At 39.7% G+C, this 24842-nt stretch overlaps 1 protein-coding gene across 2 annotated transcripts in view; it reads right to left on the reverse strand.

Annotated features, from left to right (window-relative positions):
• Ap3b1 (adaptor related protein complex 3 subunit beta 1) overlaps positions 1–24842 on the reverse strand; it is a 201626-nt gene that overhangs the window by 44589 nt on the left and 132195 nt on the right. For both annotated transcript variants that reach the window (XM_005356483.2, XM_026783761.1), the window contains exons 21-22: positions 22114–22186; positions 20398–20504 (exon numbers count right to left, since the gene is read on the reverse strand). In XM_005356483.2, the coding sequence (XP_005356540.1) occupies positions 20398–20504; positions 22114–22186 (180 nt within the window). The remainder of the gene's footprint in view (positions 1–20397; positions 20505–22113; positions 22187–24842) is intronic.

Raw genomic sequence — 24842 nt, forward strand, 5'->3', positions numbered from 1 at the left:
AAGACAGAAATAGAGACATAGACAAGCATTTATATAATTACACACACTTTTCCTGATCTTTGTACAGACATTTAAAATCTCAATCCCAGCATTCGGGAGGCAGAGGCAGGCGAATCTCTGTGAGTTCGAGACCAGCCTGGTCTACAGAGCTAGTTCCAGGACAGGCTCCAAAGCCACAGAGAAACCCTGTCTCGAAAAAAACAAAAATAAAATAAATAAAAAAATAAAATAAAATCTCTCACTGACAGAAAACTTGATTTGCAGTCTAGGAACCTGAGGTTCTTTGGAGTCCAAGCGTATGAAGCAAAGCCATGTGACCTGCATCCCTATTCATATTTATATTAGTTTATTTTCTATGTTAAATGCATTCCTTAATTATTTGAGAATATCATACAATGTAGTTTGATCATATCACCCTCCCCTCATCTACCAGACTCTATCAAACATCCTTATCTACCCAACTTTACTCTCATTTACATACCCTTCCCCTTCCCCACTAAGTGCAGCCTGTGCTGTCCACCTACTCCTGGACATGAAGCCTGCCTTGTTCATGACTGCTCAGAGTTCCTATGTGCATCTGTCCTGTTGTTTCCAGAAACTCCTGTTTTCTTCAAGCCATTCATCACCTGTGGCTCTTATTATCATTCTACCCCATCTTCAGTGATGATTCCAGAGCCATGAGGGTAGGGGATACACATGTCCCATTTAGGACTGTATACCCTAAAGTCTATACCCACCGACCAGTTGTGGGACCCTGTATTAACTGTCATCTACAGCATCCTCTGCATGTCTACCTTCAGAATTTCAGTTGCAGAATTTTATTTTAGGCTAATAAAAACATTAACTCTTTAGTATTTGAGCACTTCAGAAGACCAAGTCAGAACACTACTGTGATAAGAATGTGCTGAGATGGTGATGCACACCTTTAATCCTATCACTTGAGAGGCAGACATAAGCAGACTGCTGTGAGTTTGAGGCCAGCCTGGTCTACCAAACTAATTCCAGACCAATCCGATCTACACAGTGAGATCCTGCCAAAGGTAAATAAACAAGCAAATAAAGAAATAAGCAGTGAGCGAAGGTGACTAGGACAGTAGGTAGAGCTTGGGTATTAATTGTGAAGCCAAGTATCACAACTCCCCAGGCTTCCTATCTTTCTCCTCTACAAAATGGGGCTAAGTCTACACATCCAGCCTGCTTCATCTACTTGGTGTGAGGGCCGAATGAGACAGTATATGTGTTATTGATTTTTAAGCTCCACAAAATTCAATAAACAGTATTTTGGGGATTATTAGTAAACTGAGTTTTCAGCCAATGTTGAAACAGCAATCTGTCAGATGACAAAGGGTCACAAGGTTAAAAGTACACATCAAAAAAGCTGAATCATCATTGGAAAAAGGCTTTTATAACAATATTGCTGTATTTATTGATAGTGCAGTCCAAAGGCCTTTAAAAACGCAATCCCTTCCCCCAAGTCCTTTTTCCCTCTCTGTTAGCAGTGGCTGAAGAGACTGTCTCTAAAAGGTTTCTAAATGATGTTGATGTTAAAATATATAGGATCACCATTTAACAGCCTTTTAAAGAGCAGTCCCTGTACCATCTTTGTTAACAACAGAGGGAGGTAGGGACTATTTTTTCAAAGGCTTTTAGAGGATGTTGTTAAAAGAATATATAGTGACATCATTTAAAAGCCTTTTAAATAACAGTCCTCCTTCCCTCCCAATTGTAATGCCCTTGGCTTTCATTTATTTTGTACTACGAGCTGAAAATGGACAAACCAACAGATCACTGACTATAGCAGCATTTGTGGACGGGGGGTGATGCATTGCTATTAAGAAGACTGCTGTCCAGAAATAAATCCAACTCTTCAAGAGCAAAGTTTCACAACTATACAGGATGTTGCCCACCCTCCTGATCACTGAAGTGCTCTTTGATTGTTTTCTCTGCAAGTTTTCTGGATAAGCTACCACACAAACAGGAACAGAATTGCAGTCCAACTATTCTGAGAATTCCCAGGGCATGAATGCAACCCTGCTTCACTCCTCCCTAGTTACCCAATGCTCAGCTCCCATTCTGTTGCTTTGATTACTCAACTTCTGCCCACTGGTCCTTACTCCACTAGGAGACAGCAGTGTTCATGCAGTGTTGTTTGCCATTCTCGGCTATAAAGAGGGCACCATCAACTCCATCTTTGGTTCAGGGCATCCAGCCTGACTGACAGTGGCTCTGAGATAGGTCAGCTATGATTAACCTTCTCACATAACAACATAAAACAGTACTGGCCCAGGGAATACAAGACATGAAACAATTTTACTTTTCATGTTGGGCCGGGCCTTCTCTGACAATATTTCACAGGTTTGTAACACCTTGATGAGGACTTTTTAGAGGTCCCAAAGTATAGCTCCCCAAGCAGCGTCTCAGACTTAGAGCTTAGGCCTCACTTTTTCTTCAGTCTTGCAAAAAGAAATCACTTTAGTTCCGATTTACTTAATCACAATAAACTGCAATTTACTTGTCATCTTTTAAGTAATATTAAATCAAACACTAAATATTGTTGAGAATACAATGATCAACTGCAGTCCAGGGTGTCAATTTGACTCTTCCCACTGTTACATCTACTGCATAAGTCTTAATCACACTACACTTTGACATCATTATTTAATTTGGGTATCATTTAACTTTATGCATATTCTTATGCCTTGGGTAACTAGCAATATGCTAACCCTGAATAAAATTTCTTTACATGTTTTAGCCTTTTTCCAAAACACAAGTAACTTATTTCTCTGATGCCTTAAAAGCACAAATGAGTTAGTTATCTAATGAGATAAATTAGTGTTTTTGTCAAAAATCTATATTCTTATTGTTGAAATATGTGTTAACATTTTCTTGCACATCAAAAGGACAATACTAGCAAGAGGCAAAAATTAATTTGCTGTGAAATTTGCAAATTTTCTTAAGAGGATCTGACAGAGGCAACAGCTTGATTAGGCAGGGGACCAGATTCTATACTGGGTCCATGGGGGTTGTGCAAAGATGGGGACAGACCACCAAAGTCTAATAAACCAGAAACAAACTTTATTCCGGGAAAAAAAATGAAAAATTAAAAAAAATAAATCTCCATGGGGCACAAAAAGCTTATCAGTTAGCTGAGACCACAGCCAGAGACGGATTTGTAAGGCTGTGTCAGGGGACAGATTTTGAACCCTCCCTTTTTATAGTAAGAAACAACAAGCATTAGGCAAATGAATTTTTACAATCTCAAGCGATTCAGACTTGGTGAATAGTACTAACTACGGGTTCTAGAAAATAGGGAAAACTTACACATTCCACCCCAAGCTCCCTTCTCCCTCCCACTAATGTGAGAAAACTCTGATTCAGATTAAGTATGACAGAGGTATAAAGCTCAGTTGTCGGTGGCTGATCCACAGCACACTCCCCAAGAATGATGCTCACATGATTAAACGCTTGGTGCAATTTTGGGAAGTAAAAGGAATGGTGATTTGAACATTTTTTCTGACACAAAACATGTTTCTGCCACAACACAATGTCTTAATTCAAGCTCACATTTTGGATCACTACTCTGATCAGCACGGCCCACAGAAACCTGGAAGAGCTTCCAACTACATATCACCAGAAGCTCAAACCAATGTTTTATGAAGAACAACCCCTTCACAATGACACCTCTGGACTCTGGGTAAATAACAATTCATTTCCTAACCTTGACTTCACAGTCCGGCCTTTCCACTTTCCTTCCTTCCTTTTTTCCTTCTTCCCAAACAAGTGACAAAGAAGCTGATTGAAGGGGTCCATTATGTATCAACTTAAAGAAAGGCAAAGTGATTGATGAGAACAGCAGTCACCTTCAGTGCTGGCTACTGCACCTGTATCCTTTCTGTCAAATGACCTGAAAATCCTGCTGACAGTTCAACATTCAGTACAAGGATATGCAGTACGGGACTACAGTTCTCAGTATTTTTATTTGCAATGAAGTCTGCAGGGTTATAATTTGAAAGCAAAAGTTAAATTTTCTATTTTGAGAAGCTTTATGCTGTCTTGCTAAACAAGTCCCTGACTGCCATGGAATGGGGCTCTGTACAAGTTCAGCCTCGTTGGAGCAGACAGAGCAGACAGCAGTGTGCCTGGTAACCTGGATGCTGCTTCCAGCTGTACTCTTTGCTCCTCACTAGAATCCACACTTAACTCAGTGGCATGCCTCTAATCAACACTGGATGGACTAGCGGCATTCCTGGTTCTCACTCTCTCTCTCTGTCTCTCTCTGGGGGGGGGGGGGCAGGGAGGAATCTAAAAAAAACAATTATTAACCAAAGTAGAAAAGAGCAGATACAACATCCCCAAAACATTAACACTTTACCTAAACAGCTTCTCGACTTTGGGATGCGCCAGAGAACAAACAACTACAGGAGTCTGCCCCCATGAAGGACTTCTGATATTTAAGGAGACTTCATCCAGGTGAAGTCAATCACAGGCTATGTTGCTCACAAGGCTTTGGGCAACAGTAGTGCATGGAGAGCCAGCCAAAGCTCAAAAGAAGCCCAGGCTGTGTGTGTGGACACAGCACCATTTCCTCTGGGCATTTATTACCTGTTAAAAACCAATCTTTTGGTGAGTGGCAGTTCAGGGTTTTTGAGAGCAAGCTGCAATATTTCTCCAGGTCTGTGGAGTCATAATTAAAGCTGAACTGAGCGGAATTGGAGAGGGAAGGTCAGCGAGGTGCCGTATGAGAGATGAGGCTGGGCTGATGGGCACCAAATGAACAAATTATGATGGGCCCCACTCAATGTGATGAGGTCAAATGCTTGTTTCTACCCACTGACAGTTCAATTTCCCTGAAATGTCTCCCGGTTCTCTATGAGCTAATTATGAATGAAAAGTTATCAACTGCCCACGCCAAAAGGGGCTTAAATACTATTTTGTGGAGTTCTTAATGTCAAAATATTGTTCAAAACAGCATGCTGTACCACTCCACATACAATGCCTGGGTTAATCTAAATACCAGGAAAACACTATCAATTTTCCTCAGGTTTCCCGGGATGTACACATGAACAAATTCTCCAGCACTTGTCAGTGGAACAACAAATGAAAAGATCACCTCTCGATAACCCTGCGCCATGCCCACAGCTCCTTTCCTCAGGCGGCAGCACTCCTAGCTCTGCTATCAGATGACACAAATCTACAAGTAACAGCCCTTTCTCCCCTTTTAGGAACCATCCTACCAGATTATAAACTTCCAGGAGTCAACACTTAGATCTGTTCCAGCCTAAGATTTACTGCACGGAACCAGCTCAAATGCAACGGACATAACCCAAGCTTCCGCGGAATCATGTTCCATGGTCTGTATTTATGATATTCTTTATACCTTTAAGCTTAAGTATCTATAATTTCTTTTTTGCATTCTGTGACAGGCGATAACTATATGACAGAATTTAGGGCTCAAATAATTAAAAACAAGTATATGGATTTAATTGTAATAGCATAAAAACAGCTTAAGATTCTGAGGTCCTACTATGTGCCAGCTACTATATGAGGCTATTGTAGAAGGATATCTAACATAGTAAGTAACTTGGAGTTTTCTAGCAAGTTACAGCACATATAAAAGCTTGGATCAGTGCCCCAATTCTAAAGACATATCACACAGGAAGAGAGTAACATGGCCTAGACAAAATATAGCATTAAGTTTGAGTTTTAAGAAAAACTGTAAAAAAAAAAATAATAATAAAAATAAAAAAGTAAATACATTGTAACTGAAAATTGTGTTGTATGTCATTTTTAAAAATTAACAATAGAGGAAATGGAGTTTTAGGATGTTCTTTAAAAGGAAAATAGGACCAAAATATAAGAAGTACTTGGCAGAGCTGGGCAGAAAAAGAGGATCAATTACAGCTCCACAGAGACCACTGGACATCAAGAAGAGAGTGGAAACATCTTATTTAAATACAGCCTTATACTTTCTGGCAACTTAGAAATAAAGAAACTTCATAGCACCAACCTTTGCTCCCACTGTTGAAAGAATATACTTAGGTATGCGGTGTCGATGTATATGATTCCTTAAGAAGCATTATTTGATAAATTTATGTTCAGTGATCACAGTTTAATTCGTTCATTAAGGGACCCTTTCCTGGAAGTTGATTTTTTTTCTAATTCTTACTGTAATTGCATTGTTCTGATCTTGTATTATAAAGGCAGCTGCTTGCCTATCATTTGTACTTTCCTCGTTAATCCTGACTCAGTGAATTAACCTTTAATTACAGCCGTTAAAATTGAAATGAGCCTCTTGTCTGGCTGGGGCTGCCCCCTTTCAGTGCAGGGTTCTGATGAAAAATTTTAGGGTCAATGAATATGTCCTATGTCATGTCTGATAGCTGCTGAAGACGTGAGGAGGTAAATGTTCCCTTAGAAAGATGTGCTCTCAATTTGCAGGAGCTCTCTGGTGACAGCAAAATAAACTCAAAATCCTATTTCCAGATTCTCAGTCTCTCATGATGTACTTTTAACCAAATCAGAGGGCATGTGAGAACATAGACCACAGGGTATAAAATATTCAACTAACCCCCAATAGTAATTTACTCTCTACCTTACAGTCTGAAATAGTACATGTTAAGTAATAAAAGGAACGCCAATGAGTACTATTTTCTTAAATTTTTTATAATTTATTTTGTGTGTATCTGTGCATGCACATGAACGTGCTATGGCATGATATATGTCAGGACAACTCGAGGGAGTTGGCCTTTCAAGCTTCCTCTCTCAACCATCATGTGAGTTCTGGGGACTGAACCCAGGTTGCTTTCACCCACTAACCATCCTGGCAGCCCCAGAGTTCTACTATTTTCTAGATATGCACTTGGTGGAAATAATTGACTGAGTGATGTCATACACGGACAGTAGGATTATTTACAGTGACTTCACTAGGAATGAATCCTAGGAAGCAAGAAGATGGCAAGGAGTAATTTCAATGGCTTAAAATGTGTCTAGTGAGCACCATTCTCGGTGAGTACCAGGGGTGGGAAGGCCATCATAAAGGCTCTGTCCTATCTTCTAGGGACTCAGACTCCAATTCTCATTATATTTTCTTTATATGATGTTTGCTGAAGTCATCTGAAACATCTTTATTTAATGTATTTAGACTTCCAAGCCTTAGAGCTGAAAAGGACCTGAGAAATGGTTGCTTCAGTTTCATAATGTCACAGATGAGGTTCTGAACTTATTCAACACTGATGATGGGTTTAAATTTACAAGCTACTCCACCAGATCATAATTCTATCAGAAATGTCATATGAATTTATATATTTAAAAACTTATTACGGAAAATTTCAAATGTACACAAAACAGAGAAGCTAATGTAATAAACAACTAATTCTTCAGTGAATTTCAGGTTATTTCCCTTTAGCACAAAGAGTGTGTGTGGGCTCCCATGCATGAGACCCTGGGTTAGACCCCCACCACAACAGGGAGGGAGGAAACGCACACCAAACATGGCACTATCTGCTTAGCCCGTCTAAGCCAATCTTTTATTCTACTTCTTAATTATTAAAAAACAATTTTTAGACATAATTTTACCAACGAACTTGGTCTGTAGATATAAAGAAAGTCCTAAGAAGCCTTAAAATACTATATTTCACATCCAAAACTAAAACCCAATTAATTCCTTAATTTCTTCTTCAACCAGTCAGCATTCACACTTCCTTGGCCACACATCCTCATGCAGCTGCCTTCTTGAATGGGCTCAGGAGGACACACACGTGGCACAGGGCTCTCTCCTTATCTCAAGCTTTCTTCCTGCGCCTTTCTGGAGTGGTTGTTTCTTTGAGCCATAGGGTGATACAGGTCTTTACTGCTACTCTAACATTCTGGGGAGGTATTTATAAACCCAGTAATGTAGAACAGCTGCAAACTTAGAGAAATAACCCTGATTGATAGGCTTATAAAAGATGGATGTAATTACATTCCTGAATGGTTTGAATAACAGTGTGTCTGATCTATTCCAAGATAAGTGGTTTTTACTTTTCTTTGATATTAGGGTCATATACCATACTTATCTATTTTTACTTCATGCTCTCTTATCTCTGGTAATAAATTAATTTCATAGTGTTAGTTGGGAATGTACCCTATAGTTGAATTCATTTTTATCTTTCTTGGAGAGGAAACAAAGTCTTCATGAATATAATAATAAAATATTTTTCAGACTTTCATGTTAAAAGACTTAATATTATTAAATAAGATTTATTTATTTATTTCTTCTTCTTATTGTTCTGTGTGTTTAGAAAACAAATTTGGCATGCTTTTAAAGAGAACAGTTACGTGACTGGCACACAACAGTATTTAACACGTGACTGGCCAGTGCACAGTCACCTATGACACTAAGGGAGAATAAGAATTCTTCTGGCAAATGGCAAAATTCAGCAGAAGCAGTGAGACTCGCACAGAATGCTGCCAGTTTTGGAAATAGAGAATAAATCTACCAGAAAGAAAAATATCTTGAGAACAAATTACATTTGTTCCCTCCCACTTCACACTGTAGTGTTTGTAGTTATAGTAAGTAAAAGCCAAAATCATAATCTTAAGAAAGCAGCAGGAGATAAGCAGAGAATTGTCTCAGCTCTGGCGATGATGACCTACAGCCAAGTGCAGAGGATGACGGGAGAAGAGGGAGAAACGCCCATGGCTTTCATTACTCTCAACTCCTCCATCCTTTATCTGTGCAGATGTGTGTGCCCTTCATGTTCTGTGCTCACTAGTAACTATAATTAACATCTCAGTGGAGCTCTACTATCACAAAAATCATTCTTTACCACTTAAGACTTAACCTGGGTTGGTTTGTGTGTGTGCGAGAGAGAGACTACGCGAGTGCGTATGTGTGTGTGACGTAAAGGGAGCAAAGGCACCTGCAGCTAAGCCTGATGACTCAAGTTATATCCGCAAGACCGACATAGTAAGAGAGAACCAACTCTTACTGAGTAACTCCCACAAGCTATGTAATAATGTAATTTTTAAAATAAAAGACTTAAATTGGCATGTGTTTGTTTGAACCAACTAAAATATTTTACAAAAGTATCTGTAACTCAAAATCAACTATAAACTTTTTCCTTTTTAAAAAGCAGCCCCTTATGTATCCATAGGGACGGGATATGAATGGGACCTAGACGCATGATGTGACAGACACAAAGAATAAATAAAAAGAAAGATTAAAGGAACTGATGAGAATGGCCTCTGCTAACAACAGAGCCTCTAAGGTAGATCAGAGGAAAAACAAACCCCAGGCCACAGCATGGCACACCTTTAAGTTTAACTCAAAATGGAATCAGTTCCCAACTGTAGAGGACTGAATAAAAGAACAAGACAGGATGTGGCTAGGCAGTGGAGGCACAAAATACTGTCAAACCTTAATTAAAAAATGTTTTCAATTTAAGCAGACCCAGGCCAGTGATTTTTCATTATTTTTACCACAGTTCCATGACTACTGACATTTTCATCAGAACAAATGAAGGGTTTTCCTCAAATTTAAAATGACAAAATTATTATAAAATTTGACTCATAATTTCTTTCTCTTCTAAACTCAAAATAATTTGATTTTAGCTGGACTGTCTCTTAGCTCAGGGCTTAAATATACCTTCACTTTAAAACAAAGTAAAAAGTGTATTTCTAAGAGTGCTTCTATCATACAGAGAGCAAACTCTGTCAGAGACACACCGCCACTTTTATGAACGCATACTCATGGAACCCCTGACACTCTGGTGGTATAAAGGGAGTGGAACACATGATCACAGCAATTTCAGGGATAGAAGGAGGAAGGAGAGAGGAGGAAGAGGAAGAGTGGACAGAAGGGAAAGTGAGATTCTGTAAGATCAAAACTAAAATCCTAAAGCAACTTCAGTCTTGATCACGATTATTATTATGCACAATTATCCTAATACCTCCATGTGCTGCTTTAACAGGTTTCAGGTGAACTGAGTCCTATTCTTCCTCCGTTCTAGCTTGCTTTTCTTTCATATTATTTTTATATTAATGACTGACCTCCAGAGTAAAGCAGGCTCTCTCTATTCTCATGCTAGGTTATAACAACACACAGTCAAGACCTCAGCCCCCATCATGGAGAGTACTAATCTCAGTAGATTAGATTTCCTATAGCAGAAAGCCATAAGCCTATTTGGTAGCTAAATTTTTATATTTCTTGCCTAACTATGATAAAAAGGATAACTTATGATAAAATGATAACTAATGATAAAAACTAACTTTAGAAGCTGTTTTTATATGTGCATGTGCGTGGTCTCCCCTGACCTCCACTCTGCTTGCTAAAATTCAAGTGTTATCTCTAGGTTCCCTTTTTCACACACTTGGGGAGGAGACATTAGCTGCATGGCTCCTTAGGCATGCCATCAAATTTAACATCATCTTTTCTGGAAATTCCACCCTAACCACGTACAATAGGTGCAGATGCTGGTTTGCCACTATTGCTGCCATTGTTTGCACCAGAGCATCAAGGAAGATGAGAAAGAGGGCCCACATGCAGAGTCAAAGACAGTTGTAAAAAGTAGTCTTCCATATTGTGTTTGAGAGCAAAAGGAGTTCAGACATCTCAACTTTTAACCTGTGTTAAAGGCTGAAAACCACAGCAGGGATGTAGGGCTCAGTAAATATCAATACTGTTTAGACTATGAGAAAAATAACAACACATAATGGCAATTACAGCTATAGAATTTCTATAAGCAAGATTATGCCATAAAAATAAGAGAACTTGCCTTTAGGGCAAATTTTCTTCTTTTTCACATTCCACTGTAAACACTGCCAAGACAGGAATCTCGCCTGCTCTGCTTACCACTTAGCCTGGGTCTGAATAAACAAAACAGGAGTAACAAGGAGTTGGCCTCCCACTCGGTCCCTAGAAAGATTGGCTCCTGAGAGGTCACTTCTAAATGTGTTGATCACCCAAATTATACCAGGAATTGTGTAGGCCCTTTGGGTCCAAACCTGTGCATTTGTGTCATGGCAGTGAGTCATGAGAGGCACCTAGACAGCTTACACTAGGAGGTAACTCAGGGCAGGGCCTGGCCCAGCCTGAACAACTCCTTTGAGCTCTGAGGCACTTTACAGAAACCTCACCTTTAGGGAGCAGGGAAGGCTGCAGATGACGCACAGAGCAGCAGTTTCACCCTGCCCATATAATGAAGCCTCAAGTAAAAAACTCGGAAACACCAAAGTTCAGTGAGCGTCCCTGGTCAGTAACACTCTGCATAGTGCCACATCCTGATGTCACCCAGGGTGTGCATCTGGAACTCAGAATTCACGCTTAATCCTACGTATAGTGCTTTCCTAAGTTCTGTGAGTTTTTAACAAATTACTACGCCTGAGGGTGGTTTGGGAGAAACCCTTCAAGTGGATGTGGCATCAGAGATCTTGAGCCAATTCAGGACTCTACAGAAGGACTGTGTCTATTTTATCTTGATTTTGGTCAACTCCAAAGTAGCAGATTTTAACAAATCAGCATACAATACATATTCTCATCAGCTCTGGTGCTTCTTTCATGGACTATTGTGAATTTCTCTTCCACAATATACTATATTTTTAGTCTCTACTTATCAACGTTCTTAATGAGCCATATTGCACTATCCTAAATTAATTTTATAGGACAAAGAGCTTTCAGGTCACACCTGTTTTTTATGGTCACACAGATTCCCTGCTGTGCAGTGCTGAGGTGTCAGGTGTCCTTTGCCAGTTGGAGTGCCTGTAACACCCCTCAGCATTCTCTGTCACCCCAGCATCTCACATACTGCTGCTTTATCTGTGCCAGGCCAAGAAAGATTAAAAAGCATCAAGCTAAGAGACTGGTTCTACAATGCATCTCCAGCGTACTTTCCTGGCAGAGTTGGTTACTCTAACCCGCACAAACTGTGTATTAGGCACCCAGAAGTACTGTTTTTGCAATCCTGAGTCCCTTCATTTTTCAAGTCTCCAGATACAGTTTTTTCTACTAAAGATTCATTTTTTTTTCTCTCCTTTTTATTGTTTTTTTTTTTTTTCCAGACAGGGTTTCTCTGTAGCTTTGGAGTCTGTCCTGGAACTCATTTGGTAGACCAGACTGGCCTTGAACTCACGGAGATCCACCTGTCTCTACCTCCCAAGTGCTGGGATTAAAGACATGTACCAAACAGATGTCATTCTTTTAACCCACCACAAAATCTTATTCAGGACTCAGCTCCTGGTCCCATGTGTGAATTTTAGAAAGATTTACTTTTAAAATTATGTGTATGTGTGTGTCTGTATGTGGGTATGTGTGTGCAGATGCCAGAGGAGGCCAGAGGCATGAGACCTTCCCAGAGCTAGAGCTGTAGGTGGTTGTGAGCTGCCCAATATGGGTGCTAGGAACTGAACCCAAGTGTCCTGTGAGAGCAGTTATGTGCATTTAACTGCTGAACCAACTCTCCAGCCACCTCCACATTAATTTTCCCCTATGAGCTCTGTCATTTCATTTCTGCTCTCACTCTTTCTCCAGGTTTTCCCTTCGATAATTCTTTTCTTTCCCAGTTCTTGAGATCCAAATCAGAACCGTGAGCAAGCTTAGGCAAGTGCTCGACCACTGAGCCACATTCCCAGCCCCACTGTTGATCTTACAGCATGAACCCTGGCACTCCATCTTCATTAGTCTAGTTTCATTCCAAAATTAGTGCCTACGTAGGCTTTTCAACATCTCTACCTTAAACCACGGGCTGTATCCTGATGGCTTTGGGGCATGGACATGTGTGACTGGGTGTGCATGTTGACTTTTAAATAGCTGCTCTTGAGTTTTCTTTGAAATCCCAAATGGATGTTTCCTCCTTTCTTACTATAAGTTTCCAGCTCGAAGTTCCACAAATAGCTCAAAGGTGGTATGTTACAAACTAAATTCCAATGCTAGTGTCTTCTACTATTTCTCCTCCCTGTCTCTTGACAGACCACATCCTGCTATTTGGATAGTCAACAGAAACCGCTAAGCCCTTTCCTGACTTTTGTTGTCCAGTTTTCTTCCACATATCTTTATAGAACAAAGATTTGACTGCCTTAAAAATTCTCTCTTTTCTCAGATTTATTTACTTCTATTGTATGTGTATGGGTGTTTTCCCTGCATATATATCTCTGTATCATCTGTGTGCACTGCTTACAGAATCCCCTGGAACAGGAGTTACTGAAGGCTGTAAGCCATCATGATGGGAACAGAACCAGGTCTCTGCAACCCCTGAACCATCTCTCCAGTCCCTTAAAAATTCTTACATTTCTTTCAAAGTCTTTACAAAATGGCTTCTAAACACTTACCAGTGTCCTCTGTGGCTACTTCTCTCTCACACAATTCACAGAATTTCTGTACTAGCTACATATAGCTGCACAATTTATTACAAATATGATACATGCATCTTTTCTTTTTGATTTTGCTATGCCCTGCACACAAACTACTTAGCTCCTTTCCCTCTTACTGGTGAGCACAGTAACACTACTTATGTTTTGTTTTACCAACAGTGCCACCTCCAGTGTTTTCCACACATATAAAATAATAACGCACGTGTGGGAAATGTCCTTGCAGCTGGTGAACATCAGATGTAAATACAAGTCAGCTTCAGGCCAGGAATGAGGTCTAGCGTAGGCATAGATGAGAGCACACTGCAGAGTTGTACCATTTTATTCACGGTCCTGGAGGAACTGCCTCTCTTTTAACCTTTTCTTTGCATTTCTCTTTCTAAGTATTTTACATTTGGGCTGTAAATTGTAGTAATAATTATCAACTATAAATTAAAGAGCAAATATTATAGCAAAATGGTTCACTGGTTAAGAACAGTTTTTGCTCAGTTTCCAGCACCCATGCTCACACCCTCCCGGACTCTAGAACCAGGAATCAAGTACCCTCTTCTGGCCTCCAAAGGCACCTGAACTCCCACAGAGACAGACATAAATATATATTTTTTAAAAATTCTTATAAAATGAATTTCTAAGAATAGTTTCATACTACATATTCTCTAGAACTTTACTTAATACTACTTTGGAAATTTATCTTTGTTGAGCATGTATTTATACTGTTCCTTTTTAAAAGCTGGCAGTGGCTCAGTGTATACATAAGTCACGATCCACTCATTCATCCCAGAGAAAGGCATTTGGTTTGTGTCCAACTTTTGCCTCCTACAACTCGTCAATGAACAGCACCACACATGACTTCATGTGGCCACATGGATGGGGCACCAGGAGGATGAGCAGAGTCAATTTGACAGAATGAGTCCACACTATTGTTAGAAGTGTGCTTTTACTAATATGAATCCCTATCAGCTACACATCCCTTTTTTTAAAAAAATATTTATTTATTTATTTATTTATTTATTTATTTATTTATTTATTTATTATGTATACAATATTCTGTGTGCATGTCTGCAGGCCAGAAGAGGGCACCAGACCTCTTTACAGATGGTTGTGAGCCACCATGTGGTTGCTGGGGATTGAACTCAGGACCTTTGGAAGAGCAGGCAATGCTCTTAACCTCTGAGCCATCTCTCCAGCCCCCACATCCCTTTTTTTTTACCCCCACACATACTGTTTAGAGTTCTCGATTTTTAGAGAAACCAACTTTAACAAAAAGCTTCCTATAACATAGGTGAAAAAAAAAACATACGCTCATAACCGCTCAGCAACTTAGAAGTTCTCATATTCTAGACTTGATTTGAGCTAGGTCAATGTAATTTACAGAACTAGCAGAATACAAGGGGTGAAAACACCTGATTGCTTGGCTCATCATCAGAAGAATGAGTTATCAGGTTCTAAACCAGCCAGGACAGAAGCACTCAGTTAGCATCGCTTCTCAGGGGAACCCGTGAGCAGACCAGCACAACAGTGGAACAGGCTTAGCAGACATGGAGGCTTGGTCATTGCAAGGCACAAAGATTGTTGAGAGGTGAGGGTTTAAGAGCAAGCAAACAGCCCTGAGTTACAGCTGCTAAGGTTAGAAGAATGAGCCACAACAACTCCCTGATCTGACAGAGGAAACTGCAGCAGGGAGATGGCCTGGCATGTGGGTATTTCTTTTCAGTTCACAGAGTGCAGATGTCTTTTTTTAACACCGAGTCTTACACAGAGACGAGGCATACTCAAGTGTTAAAAAACCACGGGCCTTGTACGTTCATTATGGGTGCTGTGATATGGTAGATTGCCTGAAAACTTCATAACCCAGAAAAGGTGTTTCCATAAAAATACAATCTCAACCACCAGCTGACTAATCAATAAACATTAAAGTTGAGAAGAAACATAAAAATTGCAATGAATGAGCCAAGGCCATGGTGACATCATTGATCAGATAAAATAGAAATTTCCTAAAATAGTTTAAAAAGTAATGGTGTGTTTGTGTGGTGTGCACGTGTTCATGTGCAGGTACATATATGTGCGTGTGGAGGCAGGGGGTTGACATTGGGTGTCTTCTCCACAGAACCTGGACCTCACTGACTCAGCAACCTCCAGTGCTGGGCTTACAGGCTGTGCTGCTGTGCCTGGTTTCTACATGGAATCTGGGATCCCAACTCAAGTCTTCACACTTGCAAGACAAATACTTCATTGACTGAGCTGTCCTCCTATCAGCTCAGTGACTTTAACTTTGTCTTTATAGCAAATTATGTGAACCAGATGAACAAGGCCATCTAGATTACAGAGACTGAAGTTCTACTCCAACAATCTAGAGGTATTAAAATTTTGTTCATATTTTTCTTACATACAATATTATCTCTCTCCTTCATTCTCTGCATCTCATAAGAACTCTAATATGCAGAAGACTGCTCCATCTGTGTTGTCAGGACTTGATTTAAGCTCGCAGTTTAACAATAATCAAGTGAAAACATCCACTGGATTAAACAGTTTGTCACTGAAATATCATAAGCAAGATCTAAAATGCTCTTTATTTAGGAGCCATCTGTTGGCCAACTCCAAGTTGTCTCATGTAAGGCTGAAACAAATGCTATGTTTACACCCTGTCTCCACCAGACTGCCAAAGGAAAGCCTTTGCCTTACAGTTGCGCTCAATTGGCCTTACTAAAAACATGATCCACAGGGTTGGGACTAACAGTTGAGTTCCTACTTTTCTATCCCTTTCTTTTTATAAAATGTGTGTGGGTGATTTGCCTGCATGTCTGTGTGCCAGCTCATGCAGTAATGATGGAGGTCAGAAGAAGACATCAGATCCCTTGAAAATGGAGCTATAGACTCTTGCTAGCAGCCATCTGAGTGCTAAAGATTGAATCTGGGTCCTGTGGAAGACAAGTCATTGCTCTTAACCACTGAGCCATCTCTCCACCCCGCCCTTTTTTGAAATAGGATCTCACTGTGTAGTCTAGGCTAGCCTTAAACATTGCAATTTCCCTGCCTTAGCATTCCACTTAACCATCACGCCCAGGTCTGCAGGGATTTTTCATTAGAAAAATATTTGGTGTGAAAAATTGTTCTTTGGGTTTCTGTGCATATATTTTGGTTGACTGCAAGAAACAAAATCCACCAGATATGCAAGGAAACAATTCAGTGGACTAAAATAAAGAACCACCTATGAACAAGAAAGCTATACATATACTAAAGAAAAGTTTCATCTATTTGTTTTACAAACCTGTTTTATGATCCCACTGTAACTACCTTTACTGCTTCAAAACTGCTTGTTAGATTTACATATACTTAGAATAGTAGAGTCAAAAACAAACACGGAGGCCTGTCCTACTGTCAACAGTCTCACTCAGTTAGCTAGCTAGTCATGGTAGTCCAGACAGACAGACAGACAGACAGACAGACAGACAGACAGACAGACAGACAGCCGTGAGCTGTGCTGCAAACATCCTAATCATTTGCAGATGCCCTTTCCATGATTGCTTTAAAAGTACTGTTTTAAGCCGGGCGATGGTGGCGTACGCCTTTAATCCCAGCACTTGGGAGGCAGAGGCAGGCGGATCTCTGTGAGTTCGAGACCAGCCTGGTCTACAGAGCTAGTTCCAGGACAGGCTCCAAAGCCACAGAGAAACCCTGTCTCAAAAAAACCAAAAAAAAAAAAAAGTACTGTTTTGGACAATATATGTGTTACAGCTTGATTAAATTAAAATATGAAAAGTATACAAAACAGAAATTCATAATAACATAATTAAGAAAATTAACATAGGATAGGGTCATTTCAGGTTCCCTATCCTATCTTGCATATCACCATAGAACCTTCATCTGGTGATGGATGGAGATAGAGACATAGACCCACACTGGAGCACTGGACTGAGCTCTCAAGGTCCCAATGAGGAGCAGAAGGAGGGAGAACATGAGCAAAGAAGTCGGGACCTCGAGGGGTGCACCCACCCACTGAGACAGTGGGGCTGATCTATTGGGAGCTCACCAAGGCCAGCTGGACTGTGACTGAAAAAGCATGGGATATAACTGGACTCTCTGAACATGGCGAACAATGAGGACTGATGAGAAGCCAAGGACAATGGCAAGGGGTTTTGATCCTACGTAATGTGCTGGCTTTGTGGGTGCCTAGCCAGTTTGGATGTTCACCTTCCAAGATATGAACGGAGGGGGGAGGACCGAAGACTTACCACAGGGCAGGGAACCCTGACTGCTCTTTGGACTGGAGAGGGAGGGGGAGAGGAGTGCGGGGAGGGGGAGAAGGGTGGGAGGAGGGGGAGGGAAATGGGAGGCTGGGAGGAGGTGGAAACTTGTTTTTTTTTTCTTCCTTTTCTCAATAAAAAAATTAACATAATGATGTTTTTTCAGCCTTTTATTTTCCCAAAATTATACCACTGTATAATTTTGCAAAAACTGAGACCTATATATGCTACTGGATCTGTGTTTTTCCCTTCACATTAGAACATATTTTATTGATTATAAAAATTTTCTTAAATTATTTTAGTCATATTTTATATAACCATTAATTATTGGGTCATTAGAGAAGGTGGTTTACAAACATGCATATCAATCTCTGCATTTCTTATTATTTCCTCACAAGCAGTTTACTGAGTGGAAGAGGAAGTATTTTGATGACTCTGCTAAGGGCAGACATGATATCATCTGGAAGGACGCACTTAATGTATCGTGAATGAGCTGGTAACAAAATGCCCATTTCACTGTCTCCTCACCAACAGACATTGAATTTTGCAGTATTTTGCTAATGCTAGGCAACATGGTTCTTTAGATTTACATTTATTCATTAATACGACTGCACATTTTCATCCATCCATTATCATCTGTATTTCCTCTTGAATTTATAACCCATTTTTATCATCTACTTCAAAAATGTTTTACTAGAGTAAAATATACACACAGAAAAGCATGTTTTAAGTGCACAGCTGTTCAATGATTTTCCCTCCTAAATGGAACACACCCACACAAAAGCACCCATCAGAAGACAGAACGTGAGCAGTACCCAGGGCTCCTACATGCCCCTTACACACACACTTAACTCCCTCCTAAAAGTAACCTCTGCTATGAAGCCTAATGAGTTTTGCCTGGCTTGGTGCTCCTCCCCGTTTTTGTACCAAATAGTTCTACTGTCTGAAAGACTGGGCATGGTACAGTTATAATCCCAGGACTTGCAAGGCAGTGGCAGCTCGAGATCAGTCTGAGCTACAGAAGGAGAACTTGTCACAAAACAAATAACAAAAATCTCAAAACCAAGCAAACAAAGGATACACTGAATTAAATGAAAAGAGTTAAATATAGAAAAATACAAACACACACATAGATTAATGAGTGAAAACTGATAACTCTGCAAGCAGCTATACAGAGAAACTATTGTGTGAGGATGCATCCTCATTTTAACTGAAGAAATCCAAATGAACAAAAAAAACCCATACCAAGTTGTGCAAGTATGCTCTCAAGTCATATGCATGCCCACACTCAGAGAGAGAGACAGAGACAGAGACAGAGAGACAGAGAGAGTTAGTTTACTGAATGATGCAATGTGCCAATCTCTGCTCTAATGCAATCTCACAATTCAGGAAGACACCATCACCACAGGACACAGAAGTATAGAGGTGCTATTTCCCAGACTGTAACAGTCACAAAGACTTGTGCACTGTGCATCTGGTGTGTCTAAGTGCAGGTTGTTATCTACCCTACCTTACAGCCCAGTGAGTTTTGGGAGCCTAAATGGTTCACTATAGATTTTCTGATCACCACTTCTCTTTAGAGGCTAACACAAATGCTCAATAAATATTTATTACTTGAGTAAATGAAAGACGTCACTGCCAATTTTCAATGCTTTCCAATCCTTTTAAATATGCTTTAATGTGTTCTTTCCTTTAGAAAGAAAAGCATCCTGCAACTCAAAACACCACTTACTCATTTCTCAGTGGCTAAGAGAAAAATCTCATTCTGTACTTGAACAGATTAGTGCAGCTTACTAGTTTTCAGCAGTGCTTTATGTGAGCTCACCAAGAAGGAACAGATAGCCCAGACTGGTGTAGCATGTTTATACTGAAGGAGAAACCCCTGGAATGATATACAAGGCTCTTTCAATAGAAGCTGCTCCATGTTTTCCAAGCAGCTCAGATCAGCAGTATGCAACCTATAGCAGCTCCCTGACCACTGAATCCACAGATCAATTCCCAGATATGTCTGCTCATCAAAGCTCACCAACTGGACTAGCTCAACAAAAGGTCAGTCATAGCAACAGACTATACATCCTAAGTATCATGTCTGACTCAAAGTGAAAGGTTGGTGGACATAAGATGCTAACATACAGAAAAATTATTGCAGCTTCAGACATGGACAGATTGACAGTTTTGATGTTATTATGTGTTAGGCAGAATTCTCACCCCATTAAAGTTATACCCCCCAAAAACACAATTTTTTGAGATACCAGCATATATAAATAAATCTGTAAAGATAACACAAAGAGAAACATGATCCAGGGCTTTTAAAATAAAAATAATAGTAAACTTTTAGTAGCCATGTGGTGAGAACAGAAGAATTGTGGGTTAATATACACAATAATTGACTTTATTCTCAGCCTCGACTGCAGAGAAGTCTTCCTTCGTGTAGGAAATATAATAATGAATAATGAAATTATTTAACAATGCACTATGTGTGTCTGTGTGTGTGTCAGTGTGTGCATCACACTTTGCATCGTCACTGATGACTGGCACTCCTTGTCTATACACTACCTCGACATGACAAAGAATCCCTCTATGCTACAGACATAGGGCAGTGAAAAAATGTACACATCCTATCATAAGTAAAGGTAACTAGTCAGCAGAAGTAAGTTGAGAAGATAACAGTTGGATAAATTTAAAACTCATTACAAAATTAAAAGGTCTAAATCAGACTTTTGTTAGAAGAGGATCTACTGAAGACTACGAATTCATATTAATTCTTGGCTTTTTTCATGAGAGAGGTGGTATGTACCATATGATCACTTACATTGATAACTGATGAAGAAGCTGACAAGTTTAGACCTTCAAGATCAGCTACCAAGCTTGGAGAAAGGGCTGGTGGAGGAAGGGCAACTGGGGTGGACGTTGAGTTAACTGGAAGAAAAGGCCCAAATAAGTAAGTGTGAATGAAAATTTAACTCATATTAATAAAAGCAACATTTTATTTTGTTAGTAAATCTAACTAAATTACTTTGATTAACGAATGTATGACAACTCTATTTAATATTCTGATTTAGTCAAGTTATTATCAAGTCACAAAGTGATTAGCCTGAGCTTTCAGAACATAATGGCAAACCAATATCAGAATAAGGTATAAATATCTTGAACAATAGTTTTTGAAAATTTGTATCTCTAACATTTATCACCCAGAACTTCACATAAACAAAGTGGTTAAGACACGTTTTCCACATTAATGTAAAGAATAGCACAAAGAGTGATTTCAGAAGGGGACAACAGGGATGGGGGAATATGGGAGACTAGGAGGTGAACAGAATTGGGATAAATGATGTAATACCCCAAAGATTCAATAAAGAAGTTTAAAACACACACAGAGAGCCATTTCCAGCTGCATCACACTTTTGAGACAGGGTTTCTCTGTGCATCAACCTTGGCTGTCCTGAAACTCATTCTGTAGACAAGGCTGGCCTTAAACTCACTGAGGTCCACCTGCCTCTGCCTCCCGAGTGCTGGAAAGTATCATGTACCTCGAGTGACTTTTGTTATGGCATTTTCATTGACATATGATATGCTTCGATCATATTACCTTCACTTACCTGCCCCCCATCCCTTTTTTCCTCCTGTAGTATTCTGTCTACTCTCTTGATCTCCTACCACCCAGATGCCACCAGAAACAAAACACACAAGGCTTGTGTGCAATTCCACCTTATTTAACATAACTTCTAGTTCCATCAATGCGACATACACCCTGCATCTGCTTCAACAACCACAGCAACATCTGATCATAACAAACCTTATTATCTTTGCTAATATGGCCAAACATGTTCAATTTCTCTATAGTAAGTGTTTTTATGTATTACACGCTTCTATTTTTCTCTATGAAGTATTTTCTGTGGCTGTTACAATAGACAGTGTAAACAGAATGGATCTATGACAAAATGAGGTAACCCCCAAACAACTCACCCTCCACACAGGAAAAATATACTGAAATACAAGCAGTTTAACATTCATGAACTCTTATTTCCAACTGCTCTCCTAGTACAGAATCGACCTTGCAACAAAATTCACAGCACTACCCAGCTCCCACCACACTGAATAATTTAAGAGTGGCGACTATGTATTCTTAGGTTAGCAAAGTTATAGGTGTCTGCATTCTTAAAAATATATTTGTTTGAATTGAGACTTTTTGGAGAAGATGGTTCTGGCTTTCCTGAACCACTCTCTGTTCCCTCCTGAGTTAGCTGTCAGTCCCCACAGTCAGGGTCTCACAATGTGGATGCTGTGAGACAGGATCATTATTTAGCAATGCAAGGACAAATCCCTGGAGTAGAATGGGTCTAATACACTTCATTTGTGGCTCTACTCACATGACACAGAACTGACATGCTGAACCAATAAAAGGCACTGATACCACTGGCTGGAAAATTCCCACCTTTCCTGACCTTTACAACAGATGCTTCTAAAATCTAAATGGACATGAGAGGTACTATACGAGTACAGAACACAGGGAAGTCCCGGTACTTACAGTCGTCTAGATCTAGAAGGAAAACGTCTTTGGGGGGAGGATGTCTTTCTTGCTGGGGTTTTCTCTCTTTTGCCTGTAAAATATAAAAACTTCAACTTATTTCAGATCTTGTCTAAAGCCATGAAGTGTTCTTACCACTACAAAACAAGCATACTTTTGCTTCTTAGAAACAAAACACACTTGAAACTTCTGTATGGTGACACCAACACTTTAGTCCTAAATCAAAATTTCTGTGCTAGCATACTGTATTTCTTACTCATCACACAAACTACTAATTAAAATACTTTGTGTTTAAGGACTATAAAAGACCTTTAGAAGAAAATTTAAAAGCAATAATTACATTTTTGTTAGATAAAAATACAATGTGTTTCTTATTAGAAAGTGAATAAACATTCTTAGAAATAATTGTTAAACAGATTTACTTAAGAAAAAGGAATATTCAAACAATACATGGCTAGCGCTGATGTCCTCAGGCTTGGACAGGCTGGACTGCTCAGAGGAGTTTGCAGAGGCAGTGACCTAGATCCTCTGCACTCCTATACCAGCTTGCGTCAGAGGGCTTCACCTTCAGCTTTTGCTCTTTAGTATGGAAAACAACTTGCTCACTTTCCTAAGCATTTTATAGATAGTAAATATTTAAACACACCCACCTAAATTTAGGGTTCCTCCAGGGCAAACTGGCTTAGTCACTGTTTGTGAGATTTCCCACCATGGAGAGCATACAATGGCTCATGCGAGGACTACCAGTCTTAATTAATATAATGGTATAACTGGGTCGGAGAAATGGCTGTTTGTACAGCACTTGCTGTAAAAACCTAAGGACCTGAACTGGGATCCTGACGTCCATGTCAGAGTCATGGATGTTGGGAAGGTGGAGACAGCAGGATTTCTGGCTAGCCACTCAAGTTTAATTAGTTTTGGTGTAAACAATGTTTCAAACATTTCAGGGTTGGGGGGTGGGGAGTAACTGAGACAGACACTAGATGCTTATCTCTGGCTTCTACACACATAAAGAAGGAAATGTACATCTACACGCACAGAGTACACAAATACACATACACAAACACACACACACACACCTGCCCCACTGTGCATAATTAAGAACATCTGAATAGCACAGTAAACAAAAAAGGTCAACAAAGAATAGTGCATTAAACGACATTATCTGTATCAATGTTGCTTAATCTGTCTACCTTTTCTTTTTAAAAATTCTCAAATTCAAAATAAAACTTTTTTTCACTTCTTTTTGTTCATTCATTCATTTAACAAATATATATATAGAATTTTAAATCTGTACTCAACAATGACAAAGTCCCCACTCTCCAATAACAGAATTTAAAACTTATTAGCATAAATCATTGTGTCACTGAAGCACAGGCGCACTTGAGTACTGTGCACACACATGAACACCAGCTCCACAGAAGAGGATGCTGCGGTGGTGGGGTGCAGCGAGGGCTCAGTGCACTGCTCTCACAAAGGACCTGAGTTCAGTTCCTAGCACACACACCAGCAGTTCACAACCACCTGGAATTCCAGATGTGGTATCCTTCACCCTCTTGTGGCTTCTTCAGCCCGAGTGCATGTGTGCGCACATATACAGACACACGGACTACAGAGACAGACAGACACACACTCAGAGAAGCACCTGGGAAATAACATTTTCACATGACTGAGTTCTACATGTAGTCTCTTTATGCTAGCATTCAGAGAACTGTCCAAGAATTATATAAAAATACACATTAAAGCCAAAAATGATTACAACTAAAAAAAGAAATAAAAACAGTATTGTTTCTATCCTCCTGCAAACACAAAGCATCAGCCCCCTGTCAAGCCTGAAGGAAAAGGAAAAGAAATGTTAGTTGAGACTGAAATTTCAGTTACAAGTAAATGAAAGCAGATTCAGAATGAAAATGCCCATTACTACTGGACTTTGCCCTTGAATAAAAACCTAACTCAAAGGTTATCAGCATGTTGTACACAATGGGTGTAGCTTCCTGCCAGCTACAACAAGGCTGCCTTCATCAGAGTGCAAGCTCCCCACCTGAAAATTAGAAACCTATCAAACAAATAAATAAATAAAGTTAGAGCGGAAGGCAAATCTACACCCTACTTCTCAACCAAGAATGTGTACCATCAGAGGAGAGCTGTATGTGAATCTGGGCTCATCTCTTACCAGAGCCTAGAACAGACAGACAACAGGCACTAAAAAGGACAGAATGCCATTGACATTCTGAGAAGAACAAGTAAGCAGTGACTGCAATACGACATTAGCAATAGGTGACGGTCATTTCCACCACGTTGGAAAAGCCTTGCATTCCGAATCAAAGCTATAAAATGCTTCATGATATGCAAGCATGCTTCTCCTACATTATATTTCATTTTTCATTTTAAAAAATCCATAGTAAGTTCACAACATTTTCATACTTAAAGGGTCTACTATAAAAATAAAATCTGAATTCTAAACAAAGAAGTTAAGAGCCCTATCCCATCAAACATTTCTCCATTTGCAATTCATCTTGGTAATAGAGACAGAACCTGGGCAGACACATATAGGACTTGAGGCAGGAGATTTTTCTTGCTCAATGCATAATTCATGTGCTCCGCCTGCAAAGTGTGTAAAATGAGGATTTCACACCGCGGCATGAGCCACGGAGCTGCGGAGAAAAGGCAGATGAAATCATATTTTACTGTGTGAATTTTATTTCTTAGCCTCCCAATATTTATACAAA

This window comes from Microtus ochrogaster, chromosome 19 (assembly GCF_000317375.1).
Source record: "Microtus ochrogaster isolate Prairie Vole_2 chromosome 19, MicOch1.0, whole genome shotgun sequence".
Taxonomy (NCBI): domain Eukaryota; kingdom Metazoa; phylum Chordata; class Mammalia; order Rodentia; family Cricetidae; genus Microtus; species Microtus ochrogaster.